Raw genomic sequence first — 15,742 nt, 5'->3', positions numbered from 1 at the left:
AAAACTCAACCCCAGAGTTTTCAGACTAAACCAGGTCCAAAGTCTCAGCTTTAGGAACCCGACGCAGGACGTAAACGTAGCAAAACGTTAAGAACTAAAGCGAATTAACGGGATGTAGCCTTGGTCTGAGCTGGAGGTCACGGCTCTGCTCTACATGTGGCGTCCATGTCTGAGATACGAGATCAGGTCTGGACTCCCTAAAACCAGAACCGTGAGAGTCAAATTAATATTTGATTAATTCACACTCAGTTGACTCATTTATAAACCTGCTGATGCCAAAATGAGATTAAACCCTCCTCCAGCGTCTGAGTCTAATCCTGCGTGAACTCGCCGTGATCCAACATGCCTGATCGTGACGCCATGTGAGCCGCAGCCACACCTGCCCACACCCACCTGACTACCATCCATCCATCTGCTCATCGTCTTCCACCATAATCCTCCACCCCATTCCTTCTAATCAATCGAGCAATCAACCCCCCCGCCCCCTCCTCACCGTGCACTCCATCTCCTCTGGCTCTGGTTTGATCTGTACAGAGGGCATGTCTGTCTCGGCCTCCACCTCCTCCTCCTCCTGCTCCTCCTTTCCTTTCTTCTTCTTCTTCTTCACAGACTTTGTCGCCACTTCCTCTCGCTCCTCCTCGCCTGATTCCTCCTCCTCCTCCTGCGGCGGCTGAGGCCTGGTCACCTGCTCCTCTTCCTTCTCCTCCTCCTCCTGGACGGCGGGTGGCAGAGGTGATGACGACGGCGACGCTTGTTGTTGTTGCTGTTGTTGCTGTTTTCGGGTCAGGGCGCTCTGCTTGGCCGGGCTCCTCTGCTTCCTCTGGGCGCCACCAGCATTCTTCTTCTGCTTAGGAGTCGACTGGCACTGAGGAAGAGAAGAAGAAGAAGAAACAGAAGGTGAGAGGAGGAACGAGGGATTGATGTCAAATTGGAGAGGAGGAAGTGGAAGGAAGGGGGGTGGAGGAAGGGTGTAGAGGAGGTGATAAGGGGGTGGGTGAGGAGAAAAAAAAGGGGGGAGGGGGTGAAATGGCAGAAAAAAAGCAGAGGAAGAAGGAGGAGGAAAGGATGAGAGCAAGGTATAAAAAAAAAGCCAAAACTTCCAGGCCAAGGGGAGAGGAGGGGATTTGTTAAAGGATCTAAAGACGCAATGAGAAGGGGGGGGGCAAAGGAAGAGGAAGAAAACGTGCAAAAAAGAAGAGAAAAGATAAGAGGACGGGGGGAGGAAGTGGGGAAGGAAGACAGGTAGGAGAGGAAGCAAAGCAGGAAATGGTACGCATTACCTCTGCTCTAAAAGCCAGCTGAAGAAACCCCCCCCCTTTTAAAAAAATCTGCCAGAAGGGAGTGGGGGGTAAAAAAAAGAAAAACACACACAAACACACACTCTGAAAAAAGATAGAGATTTAAAGACAGAGAGAAGAGACAGAGGAGGGAGAGAGACAAAGGCCTAATCCTGAGGCTGCCACTGAGGGAATGAGAGCGAAAGAGAAATAACAGAGACACAGAGCGAGAGCAGGGAGGAGTAGCTGTGAACTGACCCCTCCCTCCCCTTCAGCAGCAGGCAGGCAGACACACCCTTTTCTGGAAGCCGAGAGAGAGAGAGAGAGAGAGAGAGAGAGAGGTGTGGGGTGTGCCAAGGCAGAGGGACTCAACACTTGTAGTAACACACACCCCTTCTCTTCTTCTCTGTCTCCATTTTCTCTCCATGTCCACTTCCTTTCTCTCACATTTAACTTTTCAAACACTCTGAGATTCACAAATAAAACTCATCAACAACAGTGAAGACAAATATCTACAAACAGAAATCATCTTCTCAGCATTTCCTCTGAATCCCTGTGCACCTCGACCTGAAGGTTTAGTGAGGCTGGTTATGGTTCGTAATGTGTCCACACTGACGCTACCATCCCCGATAACACGACCCCGGTGTGGACGCTTCTCTCCACTCCTTCGTTTGAACGCACTATGTGATTTATTCATCAAACAACAGACAGTAAAGTCTCATTATGAGTGATGCTGGAACCAGAGGATATACATATGTGCTTAAAAAAATGATTAATCAAATGTCACAATTGGTTTTGATTCATCTTCTGTTGATTAATCAATTGCTAAATCGGTGTATCCAGGTGAAAAACTGTTATTTTCATAATGTTGTGGCTTCAGTCTCACAACCAGGTTTTCTTCTAGAGCAGGAAGACAATGAAACCACGAGAAGTGAAATCTAACATTTATTCCTGTAGTAACACACACAGACTCATATGTCTGTCCCCCTCATCTCCACGCTGCGGCCCACCTCTGGGTCGTGACTCACAGCTTGAGCACTGAGATTTTAAATGGGTGGAAGTTGTAAAAAAGAAAAAAAAAGCTAACTTCCCTTCCACTTCTTTCTTTGTTTCTTCCCCTCTGTGCTCAGCTGTTGCTGATGTGAACGTGGTTACAAGCGACACTTCAGGAGGATTTTTCAACGCTGTGGTTTTTACAATGAAACCTGACTTTGTGGGACCTGAGGCTCAGCACCTGTAAACTCAGCCTCCAACACCATTCAGCACGAGCTGAAACATCCTCTCCCGGCGCAGGTGGGGGTGTGGTTTAACCAGCACACACTCGCAGCGATGGGAGGATCCATCATCGGTAAAAAACTGAAACAGGAAGTGACCTGACAACAAACCTTTGCCATCTTTCTCACAGTGCAACAGACTCTCCAATACACTAAAAACAAGTTGTCTACTTCCTGTCGGCAGCAGCGACCCGGCTGTTCACCCCAGTGTGTGATGGGAAATGTAGTGCTACTATATGTAGAGTAAAATCCACTGTAGGTCTAAGAGGTGTTAGCTTTGCTTATGTCTCTATGAATGAATACTGAACCCTGCTAACAGAATTAGCATCATTCAAATGAACTCAAGTTTCCTAATAGTAACAGTAGATATACAAATAATAATCATATGAATATTATATATAACAAAATATTGAAGATATTAGTTGAGGAAAAAATGTGTTATCAGTAAAAGTATTGCAGTATTCGCTGTTTAAAGCTGTTTTAAGGATTAAAAGTAAACGTTAGTTTCATGTCCATCAAAAAAATGCAGCAGAGTTTCACATTCCGTTCTTCAGCAGAGTCAAGATATCAAATCATTTTTAACTGCTTCTTTAAAATATGTCAAATCAACCAGTGTGTGGCTGAATCCAGAGCGAGAGAAGCCATGATGGAAAAGTCTCAGTCTATACAATGACATCGTCAGTGGACTTTTAATTATTATTTGTGTGAATATTATTTGTGTTTACTGTGCTTTGTTCAGCTTGTGACTGTCGACTGTGCGTTGCTCTCCGGGCACGCTGACATGTGACCCGGCCCCTGTGGATTCCACAGTGAGGTGGGGCCTCGGCCAATCAGACAGGGTGTGGCTGCAAGCAACACCCCTCCCACACACACACACACACACACACACACACACACACACACACACACACACACACACACACACAGAGGACACACACTGGAATCTCAGTCCCATTGTGAGGGGACAGAGCCCCCTCTGTGTGTCTAAACAAAGGTAAAGGCAGCTTGATGCCACACCTTCCCCCCAGCTGGCAACTCTCTCACACTCACACACACACACACACACGGCCGGGGTCTGAATCACACCAAACTCTCTGATACATGTTAAAGTCTCCGTTTTACGAGGCTTTTAACTTGTATAAGCAGCACAGACCATGTGACATGTTCAGTTATTTCTGACGCTGCTAACGGCAGCTGAGGTCCACTGATATAAAACACTGAGGCTAACACTGAGCTAGCTCACGGACCAGAATGCACCGCAGCAACAGGAGAGATACACTCTAAGTACAGAATCAAACTTTGTGATTCATTTTGCTCTTGTACGAGCTTGTTTCCAGCTGAAGTACTTTTACCTGAAGTGTGTAGGTGTATGTGGAGTTAAGATGGTGAAAGTGATAAATGTGATGCGAACCTTTAAGTACCTGTAAAGTATAACTGCATTTTCAAGAAGAGTGGACTCTATAAGAACAACGGCTGTTTCACACCTTGTTCCAGCGTTTGGTGTCTAAATGAATTAGTTCTCCTCTGATGGCCTTGACGGCCTGTTCTTGTCTGTGATTGGCCACTTCTCACCAGCTATTCATGTTGAACCTGTCCATTCAGTTCTGTGGAGGCAAGCATGAATGAAAATTAACACACTGTACACAGTTATCAGTCGTCACTGATCGACAGGTGCTGCTTTCACTCGTCCTCGCTCGGCCACATCACACTCTCTCTCCTGCCACTTTCACACCAAGATTCAAGAGGACTGTGGGATTTTTTTTTTTTTTTTTTGGAAATGATATATGAGATTTGTTTCTCTGTAGCCAGACATGATACGAAACTCGTCTTTCAGTTGTGAAACCGCCGTGTTGTTTACATTTTTAGGTAGGAGACGTACGATGAGGAGGGGGGAGGATTTGTTTTCGTCTGCTGGAAAGAGCTGAAGGCTGCAGACGACACAGCTGAAGGGCAAAACGCCACGAGTCAACACACTCCCTCACTCCCAGCTGAAACTTCATAAAATCCTCCTCCAATAAAACCTCACGATTCTACTATTCAGCCAGGAAACTTAACCATTATTAGCCTAATAAATACACAAACCTCTGACCCCTGCAGGTGGGAGCACACTGATCACACAGGTCATCACCAGTGCCCCCACCCCCAACCATAATTCTTTGGTGTTTGTTTTAACGTGGAGCTCCAGCTGGGTGGAGCGCAGCGCTCCAGGACAGTTCAGACAGCCCCACACTGAGCAGTAAATCACAGAATAAAAAAAAACACATTCAGCTGAAATCTGAAGTTGTCTGCACTTTATTAGAGTTGTGCTCCAGTTTATAAACCGCACCCACTGGACCACGTCGAGCAGCGCGAGTCAAACACTGGGAACCTGAAGCAGATCCAGCTCGATCCACATCTGCCTGCAGATGGGGGGGGGTGGTAGTGATAGACTGTGTGAATGTGTATGCGCATGTTGTGTGTCTAAACGAGGAGTGACAAGAGTGTGTGTGTGTGTGTGTGTGTGTGTGTGTGCCTCCCCCCAGAGGAGGGGTCTCACTGTGGAGTTCCAGGAATTAAAAAAGGGTGGGGTGGGTGTGACCCTGTCAGCCTCTGATCCCACCACAGGAAGTCGGGGTGGGGGTAGAGAGGGACGTGGACGATTGAAAAAAAAGACAGACAGACAGATAGAGACAGAGACAGAGGAGACAGAGAGAGAGAGAGAGACAGAGACAGGACGTTTTGACTGGAACATCCTCACTGTGAACGTTTCCATGACCTGGACACATTTACACAGATTCAAAGCTGCGTGACATCATCAGACGAGGACCAGTGCAAGCAACAAACATGGTCACCATCTTTGTTTACAGGTTCCAAATAAGTGTAAACAAATAACAAAAACAAATCCTGTTCTTAAGGTGGTCAGACTGACGTGAGTTACAGACCCAGCTCCTGTACATATGAGGTCAATGCCAACAACGCCACTTCATGACTTTACAAAGACAATCTGAGCCAATGCTGCAATTATTAATGATCATTAATTAATGATCATTAATCAATAATAATTGGCAACTCTTGTGATAATTAATCATTCAAGTTTATAATTCCAGGTTAAAAATGACTAACTATGAAGATTTGCTGCTTGTCTTGTTCTGACATTGTGATAAATATTTTGGGGTTTGTGTGTCGGACAAGACGAGATATCTGACGGCGTCTCTTTGTGTTCCAGGACGTTTTCACTGTTCTTTTATCAGCTGAAAGACAAAGTGTTGGAACAGCACTTCCTGTTTGGCGAGCTGAATGTGTCGACGCTGCTCGTGCCAGGAAGTAGCCGGGTTCATGAGGGGAACCAGCTCCGTCTGGTGGACAACAAACAACCAATTACATTGTTGATTTGTGATTGTTGTGGTTGTTTCTGTTTGTTTAATATGTATTATCCACCTCTCAGGCAGCATTACGTGTGTTTCTGTGTGTTTATGTTGACGTGAAGAAAAAACTGCTCCCTCTGCTGGACAACACGAACACTTACACTTTTGTTCTCCATTTGTTTTAGGATTATTTTGCTAATTATGCTGTTTTTCGTTACTTTTCACTTTTTCTAGACACTACAATAAAAACCTTTCTGGTGTGGACACTGTAAATCAGTTTTCTGTGTTGCCTAATAACCAAAAACTATTTCGAATATCAAGCTTGAACAACATGAATGAATCAATCTGTCCTGCAGACGATATCGTGTCAGATTCTGGAGCCGGCGGAGCCAAGGCGTCGGCAATCAACTGAAAACTAACAAACATTCAACAGGTCTAGTTGCTGCTTTTCTCTCTTTATAGCATCATTAATGAAATATCACGTGTTGGACCACTGTGGTGATGATCTTTTATATTTATCAGACTAAATGATGAGTCAAAGGGAAGAATAATCAGTAGATTATTGACCCAGACATCACAGTGAGGGGACAGCAGCTGCTGCACTGAGGTCAAAGGTCACTGACTGTACTTTTGGAGGGAAGTTGGGTTTGTTGTTGAGCCGCTCAGGCGCCGTCCACTGGGGGATCTGTCTCCGGGCCTCGAACAGGCCAAACTGAACATTTTTTAAATCTATTTTTATCTGGTGAAGGCTGACTGAGCGTGAACTGAACGCTCTGCTTCATCCTCATACAGTCCCACACATTCACACCCGCTCAGAACGACCAGGCTGTTCCCGCCGAGCTGTGGGGAGCTGAGCAGGAGAGTCATGTGGCAGAGGAGGAGGTGGGGGTCTGGGCCCAGGACTCACAGCAGTATTCACATCCTGTCACTACCTCAGGGTGACAACGGTAAATGGAAATTAAATCAACATACATTCAAATCATCCGCCCCCCCCACCCCCAAAAGCTTCAACAGGAAGTGAAAATGTTTGATTTTTCTGGTGCGGGACGGTTAAAGGAGGTGACAGCACCAACAGCACAGATATGACGGAGGCCTGAGAGGGAGGGTGTAGGATGGACTCACTGCAAGAAGTGACGACTTCACAAATATTTTCACTCTGCATTCAAACACAGAGGAATCCACTCAGAGAAATAAAGCCCACTCAGGTTCTGTGTGATTCACCTCTTCCTCTCACATATGGCTGTTTCAGTACAGATCTGACAACACACACACATACACACACACACACACACACACACACACACACACACACACACACACACACACACACACACACACACACACACACACACACAACCCGTCCGTAACAACACAACATGAAACACTTTGGATTGGCTTCTCAAAAAGCTCAACTCTCAGCAGAGAAAAAAGGCAAAACAGACACAATTTTTAAAAACAACGACAACACGAACATGAAATTACAAAACTGTGACGCTGAGCTGAACTACATGAAAAGTGTTGACTCTACTGGCAAAGGACGACATGTCAGCGCGCTGAGGTCATCGTTCCAGAAATTAGACCGCTGTTCACGTCATGTTGTCGAAGCACTGGATCTGGACGACATCTTACTGCTGCGATTTAGAGTCTTTCATGGGTTTTAGAAGAAAATCCTTCACATCTAAAGAACTGAAACAATAATCAATGAATCCTTACTGTTCAAAAATGAGATTTTGCAGCTTTTCTCTGTTTTATAATGTTGTCAACTGAATATATTGTGTTGTGTTGGTCAGACAACAGGAGTAATCTAATGTTTAAATGTCTAATGTTTTAAATGCTTGAAACATTTTGCATCAACACTGGGAACTCTAGGTTGTTTAAAACTTCTGCCTGCAGTGAAACAGGAGGGAAGCAGCTTCATCTCTTCTTCTTCTTCTTCATTGTTTCAGTTTGCAGATGACAAACGTCAGGTAGAGAGGGAGCCTGAGCCTTTAAACCTCTGCTGCTTCTGCACTGTTGTAACGCAGCTGAATCCATGAGTTAGTTCTTCATGTTTCCTGTGTATGAAGTGGTGAACACACACTCGTCCACAAGCTGCTGCACTGCAGAGAAAATCATCCCATTATCAGAATCATCACAAACACAGGAGCCCGGTGCTGACTCTCTGCTCATACAGGCTAAGATTTATTTATCCGCTCTGGAGACGTTTCTGGGGAGAAAACCATCAGCCAATCTCCGTCCGTGCCACCGCAGCTTAAAGCACATATCACATGACCTGTCAGGTACACTGGGCCCGCCTGCGTCAGATTGTTTGCTCTGCAGCTTCAGTCGCACAAAATACAACAAACAAGAAGAGCGATGGCAAAAAGTAAGATCAGAGATTTCTTTGCTCGGACCCCTGATGAGGGGGAGATGTTACTGAAAGCATCACGTGGCTGTACGGCTGTGATGGCACCAGCGTTCAGACCCAGTCAGGAAGCAAGTCCATCGTCTCCATACGTGTCCGTCTCTGGTCCAAACTAAAACACAAGCTGAAGTTTTCAGACTGAAACTACAACAGCAGCGTTTCCAAATGTCCTAACAAAACGCAGGAAAAGTGATGCATTATAACTAATATGTATAAATGTGGACGCAGCCTCAGTGACGCGTTTTTATATTTAACTGGATTAATGTTGTTTGACTTGACATTTTTCACCATGAGAGATTTTCTAGAAAAAATAGCAGCAGATTAGTAGAAAATGCAAATCATGCTCAGCTGAAGCTTTATTTAAATCCATGATCACATTAATGGAGCAAGACTCAAGTGTAAAATCAAAACCTCTGATGAGCTTATTCTTTACAGTGTGAGAGAGAGAGAGAGAGAGAGAGAGAGAGAGAGAGAGAGAGGGTGGGACAGAGAGACTATCTGGGTCAGCCTCTCCTCTCTGTCACTGCTCTACTGCCTCTCTCCAAAGCCCCCAGCCCTCTGTGTGTGTGTGTGTGTGTGTGTGTTTTGGGTGGGGGTGGGGGATTGCCCCAGTCAGCTGCACTCTGCACATGCCCTGAAAGGGTTCACACACACACACACACACGCGCACACACACACACAGTCAGCCCGTCCGATGCTTCGTGCACGTGAAGATGATTTGGCTGCAGCCTGTGTTTCTCTCTCGGACTCAGTTTCCTTTTGAACTGAGATTCACTGACTGTGCAGCAGCAGCAGCTTCAGCGTCTCTGGATGGAGCTGAGAGAGCATCACAGAACAGGAAGAGAAAAAAACTAACTACAGAAGGAGGCAGAACGGGTTTTTCCCCCATAATGGCCGCCTCCTCATACCGCTGTGGGTTCATTCTCAGTTCATAGCCCCCCCCCCCGACACGCTGCCGATAGCATTCAGATATAAAACAGTAATTTGTCAGAGCAGTGAATGCAGAAGCAGTCGATGCTCAGGTTCAGCCACGGTGGGGGGGTTTGTGTGTCTTCGTACAGTCAGTGGCAGGACGGTGTGGACAGAGAAAGACGAGGAGCTGCAGCAGAGCCCGGCTGGTGTCACACTGATCAATAACTGGTTCCCCGGTCTCCTCACACCTCCATGACCCTCTGGTTTATCTACTGATATGGCTCTTTGTGATTTTTCTGTATTTTCAGAAAAAACTAAAAATAAATATAATAATACATTTTATTTATAAGTGAAGTGAATAAAACATTTAGATAAAAACTATATATAAATGAAAGGTAGTATCCTATCATCAGTACTGTTTATTGGCCCAGGTGAGAGAATCAAACTTAAAGCTGTTGTTCTCTCTCTCCATTGGTCCGTTTGTTCACTGCTGGTAAAGTTTTATTTTAAAGAGCTCAGATACCAGTGAAATGAACTCCTCTTCATCTCTGTGGTTGCCATGGTCACTGAAAAAGGTAAAGCATCATCAGCTCAGACGGCAGCAGCAGCGAATAGCTGCACACACTCACGAGAGCAGCAGACAGCTGTCATGTATAGGCTGGAGACAAAGGAGGAGGCCGCCACCACCACCGCCACCGCCGCCACCACCGCCGCCACCGCCACTCACTGTCTGACGGCGTCTGTAGATGAAATGTTGCTCGCTGACAAACTGAGCAGCTGCAGGAGGCAGATGGATCAGTGCAGAGAAGGACAGGTACACCACACCTGGAAACAGGTCTGGAGCCACAGCTACACCTGGAGTCACATCACACAGCTGATCTTCATGACCCTCTGTCAGCTGATCAAACGGGCCAATGACGTTTGAGCAGCGTCTGTCACCTGACAGCTCCTGAGACCTGAACGCTGGACTTATTTAAACTACAGCGAATAACTGGAGAGGAGAGGAGAGGAGAGGAGAGGAGAGGAGAGGAGAGGAGAGGAGAGGAGAGGAGAGGAGAGGAGAGGAGAGGAGAGGAGAGGAGAGGAGAGGAGGAGGGGCAGAGAAGCTGGGAGAGGCAGGGAGGTCATTTCTTACTGGTTTCCAGTTGAGGGTCCAAACATTGTACAAGTCTCGTAACTGGAGTCACTAACACACACACACACACACACACACACACACACACACACACACACGCCCCTGCCTATAAGGCCTCAGCCCTGAGAAGCAAGAGGATCACAAAACAGGAAAACTCAGTGTGTGTGTGTGTGTGTGTGTGTGTGTTTTCATTTTTCTATATGTAGGAAGCTTCCTGCACATAGAAAAATTCACACACACACACACATATCCCTCTCTTTCTATTCAAACCCTTCAAGTTTCTTATTTCTTCTCTCAACCTCACTTACTTTCTGTTCCTGTGTGTGTGTGTGTGTGTGTGTGTGTGTGTCTGTGAGGGGGAGGGGCTTAGTTAATAGGTGACAGAGATGAGACAGGCAGTTGGAGGTTGGCTGCTAAAGGACTGTGCCACTAAAAACCAGTTTTAGTAAACGAACAACAACAAGCAGCAGTGATGACTCTGAACGTCCACATTTACAAACCTCTCAGTGACTTTTTATCACCTCAGGTACAAAAAACCCAAACAGATCCTGTAGCAGGTTTTCAGCCTGAACACAGGCCTGGGGGGGGCTTCAGGTACTTCTGAGGCAATCACTATTATATTTTCTTAACGCTGACTTATTTTGCTATCACATATACTCAGAGCACTGCTGCTGCTGATGCAGACACAGCGTGGCCTCAGGAGGAGCTGTGCAGCTGTAGCCCACCAACCTCCAGCCCCCCAGGTCTCTGTGAGGGTGTGTCAGACACACACACCCTGCTTTAGGTTCAGTGTTAACATCAGCCCGGTGACGAGCTCACAGTGACACCATGTTTTCCAGGTGTAATGTTTACCATGCTCAGCATCTTAGCTTCGCATGTTAGCTTCACTGCACCAGCTGTATTGAACACAAACCACAGCTGATTTTTGCAGGATTTCAGTCATAAAGCAAAATTCTGCAGAAATGAAAACTGTCACCTGATGAAGGAGCTGGATGAAAACTCAAAGGGATCAACTGTGTTATCAAAATGAATCCTGAGGGAAACACAAACATGTAGCAGTAAATCAACACAACAGTTGTTGAGACTTTTCATCCAAAAGCACAAACGTGAACCTCGTGAAAAATCAGTGGATCACCGGAGTCAGCAGGATTCAGCAGGACTTTACAGGGCCTCGTGTTCACTGCTGGGGAGGCTACAACAAAACAGACCAATCACACACAGCTGTGACCTTACATGTCTGTCTTCCTCCTCCTCCTCCTCTTCCTCCTTATTTAACTCATACCTCTCTCCCTTCTTTACAACCCTCACAGTCCTTCACTGTTCAGTTTAAATAATAAAATAATAAAGAACTGAAACAGACACAGACAGAGGGAACAGACTTGATCTTACAGTTACAGTAAACACACACACACACACACACACACACACACACACAGAAACTACACGTCTACTTCTGCTTCACACTGTGACACAGGAGACAAACTTATCTCTGACCCCCCCTCCGACCCCTCCCTGACAGTTTCACTCCCTCCACCCCTCCCTCACCCTCCTTCGGCTAATCACAGACCACTGCCTCCTTAAAGGGCCAGGGTCCTCCTCAGAGGGGCCTCCGTGCACATCGGCGAGGAGATTTGGGGGGGGGGTTTTACAAGCACTCTGTGTGTGTTTCTCAATAATCTATTGATTGTTTCAAATATCTGAAAATTGCAAAATACACTCAAACATCCCTAAAACATGAGGCAACATCTTCAAATCTTTATCGACCAACAGTCTTAAGTCCAATAACATTCAGTTTAAAGATAAACTAATAATAAAAGATAAAAAACACTTAATTAATCTGTAGGAAAATTCAAATTTAAATGAAATTAAAAATTGTCACATAAGACAAAGAAAAGCAGTAAAGCAGCTGCTGAACCCATTGATTCACTGACTACGTGTTTCAGCTCCTACTAAAGGAGAACACTGTTTAAAAGAGAGGAAGAAAAGAACGATTGCACGAAAGTAAAAGTAAAACTAAAACCTCTCCCTGAAATACCTTCATCACATTTACATGAACTGCAGAGGCAGCTCTGAGGAACAGTGTCTGTGCTCTGATGCTGACAGTCCTGTTCGGTCTGTGGTCTGTGTGAAAAGGCCAATGTGGCACCGTGACTGCACATGAATACCCACTAACCACCATCTGCACACACACCTTCTCCGTCGACCGCCTCACCAAGCTAAATGAGAGGCTCTAAAAGCAGAACTGTAGACCGGCGCTGAGGTGCGAGCTCTGTGTTGAAGTGTCAGGTCACAGTGAGTAAAAGTAAAAGCAGGAATTTCAGAAAACTCTGCAACAAACTGCTCGTAACATCACGTCTCACAGCACGACTTAGTTTAAGGTAATAAACAGCAGTAAATGGCATTGATTAGAAATGGTGGGTTTGGATGGAAGCTGCATGTTGTCTCAGCTTGTACTGAAATATCTCCACAACATTAAAATCTCATTTTACATTTTACATTTTGTCATTTAGCGGACGCTTTTTTCCAAAGCGACTTACAGAAAGGGGGACAATCAAGGTTAAATTTTGTCTGTTAGACAAAAATTTAAAAAAATAAAAAACTTGATTTTTAGTTCTGCACAAAAAGGTTTTTTTTCAAAATCCAAAGAGAGTGAGAAGTTTCCACAAACGTTTCACAAATTTTTTCTGAAATGGAAGTTTTGCAATGACACGATTCTCTCACCAACACACACACACACACACACACACACACACACACACACACACGGACCGAAGTGCAAAGAAAGTCAAAACTGCAGCTGACAACCACCTGTCAGGCTCTGACAACAACGAGAGGGACGAGCCAACACTGACCAGCCAGAGGTCTTTACTGGCCACAGGGTCAAAGGTCACTGCTGTTGCATGTTATTCTCTGTCTTGCAGAGGTAATGAAAAGTGAGGGCAGAGCGAAGGAAGAGAGAAACTGAGCGGATGTCTGAGTCAGAGATTACAGGAAGTTCAAATGACTCCAAAATACACATTTGTTTTCACAGTAAATTCAACAGAACTATTTTACATCAGAACAATGGCATCGCAACATCTTAGATTATTTATCTTATTTGTGTTGCCAAAAAAAAAAAATAAAGCCTCAGGTTTACTCCCATGATTCATTCTGCTTGAACACATCAACATTTTGGGTTAATTTAGTTTTTCCAATTTTCGTTCTTTTCTTCTTTTTCATTTGAATGCACATGCTTTCAGCGCTCCCCTGTTGTTCCCTGTGTCGTTATTAGAACAACAGATGGACTGTTTTCATGGCCGGGTTCAGTGTTTCTCCCCATTTGCACAGTCTGTATTTAGGCACCGCTGTGCCAGGTTTTTTAAAAACATATTTCCATATGAAAAATATTCAAATAAACAAAGATGAAGATTTTTTTTTTTCTTTTTTTTTCCAGTAGAATACAACTTCATTATTATTAATATCTGAGTTTCAATACAAATTGAAATTTCATAATTTCATTTCTCTGCCCTTTTATATTTAATGAAATGTTGTGTAGTCTTATCAATAACAATTATAATGTACAAAGGATTCTGACAATTTAAAATAATAAGCATAAAATTATAATTAATCATAATAATTATTTAAATGATGTAATATCAGATCAGAAAAGATAAAGTATCTGAGTGAGCATCCTGAGAAAAATGGACAAAATTTAGTCAATAATCCAAATGTTGAGGTTTGATTCCGAGTCCTTAACTTAAACATATAACTGGATATATCACAGTGTTTCATTAAAATCCACTTAATTATCTGAAGAAGTTTTACTAAAACTCCCAATAGTGGCCTGTATCATATTGATATATCATCACTGGCCGTCATCATCAGACTCTCAGCAACGTTCACGTCTGAGATTCCTGAGCCAAAACTTTCAGGTTACTTCTACAACGTCCACGAGGAAAATACTTCAGGGGATTTTCTCGGCTTTGGAGAACCTGACACACGCTGAGGAATCCTGTAACACTGGTTCACTGTCAGGTTCGTATTTACCATCAGCTCACACAGAAAACACAGACGCTTCAGCAACAAAGGCATTAAATAAACAGCACTAATGAGAACATCCAGGGGTCAGGTAAGGTTTCCCTCAGTTCACCCTGTGTACACCGTGATTTTTACCTTTTCATGAATTATCATTTTACTGTAGCTATCTTTCTATTTTTTCATTTAGATCATATAATATTTTTAAATTCATTATGTGAAACATTTTAAGATGCATTTAATTCCTTTATATTCTCTTTTAACTAATTTCCCATCATTTGTTTGCAACCTTCTACTTTATTTGCTAATATGTTTGCAAAGTGTAAGTAAAGCACTGTGAGATATAGCTTATGCATGAAAAGTGATATAAAAATAAAGACAATAAATTATGTTCTTATCTAACAGAATGAAAACACAAACTAAAACACACACACACACACATTAGCACTTGTTTCGGCTAATATGTTAGCAAACATCATAATTCATTTGGAGTCATATTTGTGTTCACCTGACGAGTGTAAGTCCAATATTTACTGTATTTCCAGCTGAAACAGATGTGCAGGCAGCATACAGCAGGTTCATCAAAGAGCCGGCACTGATGGAAGCGAGGAGACCAAGCCAAACAGTAAAAGTGCAATAAAACCAAAAGAATGAGCTAAAAGAGGCTGAAAAGCTTCGCACAGCTGCTGAAAGTGGTGATAATTCTCTGTGGGTTGATCTTTTTGAGACATATTTCTCACATTTAACTCATTTCATCTGTTGTTGATATCAAATAAATGATTAGTGGACATTCAATAAAGTGTATTACTGCATGTTCATTATTGTCCCAGTTGTTTAGTCTCAGCGTGTGACCGCCGCTGCGCTTGGTTGATGCACTCGCTCTGTGTTTGCCAGATGTTACCGTGATTTTCCAGACTGTTCCCATGTGGACATGCTGGATTTTGCGCTCTCGCTGTTTGGGCCTGGATTATTCAGTCTCCTCTGGAGCTCTGTTAGTTGACTCATGTTGCTGCTGATTGGCTCTTTTATGGCTGACAGATGCTGCTAACTGGCAACCAGCCAACTATGACCCATCTCTGCTGAAGTGTTTGTAACCACGGACTTAAAACCATCTATAACATGTTTACAACAGTTTGTCTGCTCAACGTCGACCAGAAAACAACTTCATGTTCCCGCCGCCGGGTTTTTCTGAAATGTTGGTCAGAAAAAAAAAAAAAAAACCACACAGTGTGTGTTGCAGAGGAGTGCAGAGAAGAACTGGGTGTGTCTCCATCTGGCTGGCAGAGAGAGAGAGAGAGCGAGAGAGAGAGAGAGAGAGAGAGAGAGAGAGACCTAGAAAGAAGCTGCTGGGCTGTTATCACACCACACCCTGTTGACGCAAA

The 15,742-nt window shown here is 44.3% G+C and overlaps 1 protein-coding gene across 4 annotated transcripts in view; it reads right to left on the bottom strand.

Moving 5' to 3' along the window:
• Positions 1–15,742, bottom strand: part of klf8 (Kruppel like factor 8) — a 71,458-nt gene that overhangs the window by 35,324 nt on the left and 20,392 nt on the right. For all 4 annotated transcript variants that reach the window (XM_071506381.1, XM_071506382.1, XM_071506383.1 and 1 more), the window contains one exon: positions 494–865. In XM_071506381.1, the coding sequence (XP_071362482.1) occupies positions 494–865 (372 nt within the window). The remainder of the gene's footprint in view (positions 1–493; positions 866–15,742) is intronic.

Source organism: Trachinotus anak, unplaced genomic scaffold (assembly GCF_046630095.1).
Source record: "Trachinotus anak isolate AG129_WGS33_773 ecotype Australia unplaced genomic scaffold, CSIRO_AGI_Tana_v1 ptg000020l, whole genome shotgun sequence".
In the NCBI taxonomy this organism is placed as follows: Eukaryota; Metazoa; Chordata; class Actinopteri; order Carangiformes; family Carangidae; genus Trachinotus; species Trachinotus anak.
This window is presented reverse-complemented; position numbering and strand designations above follow the sequence as displayed.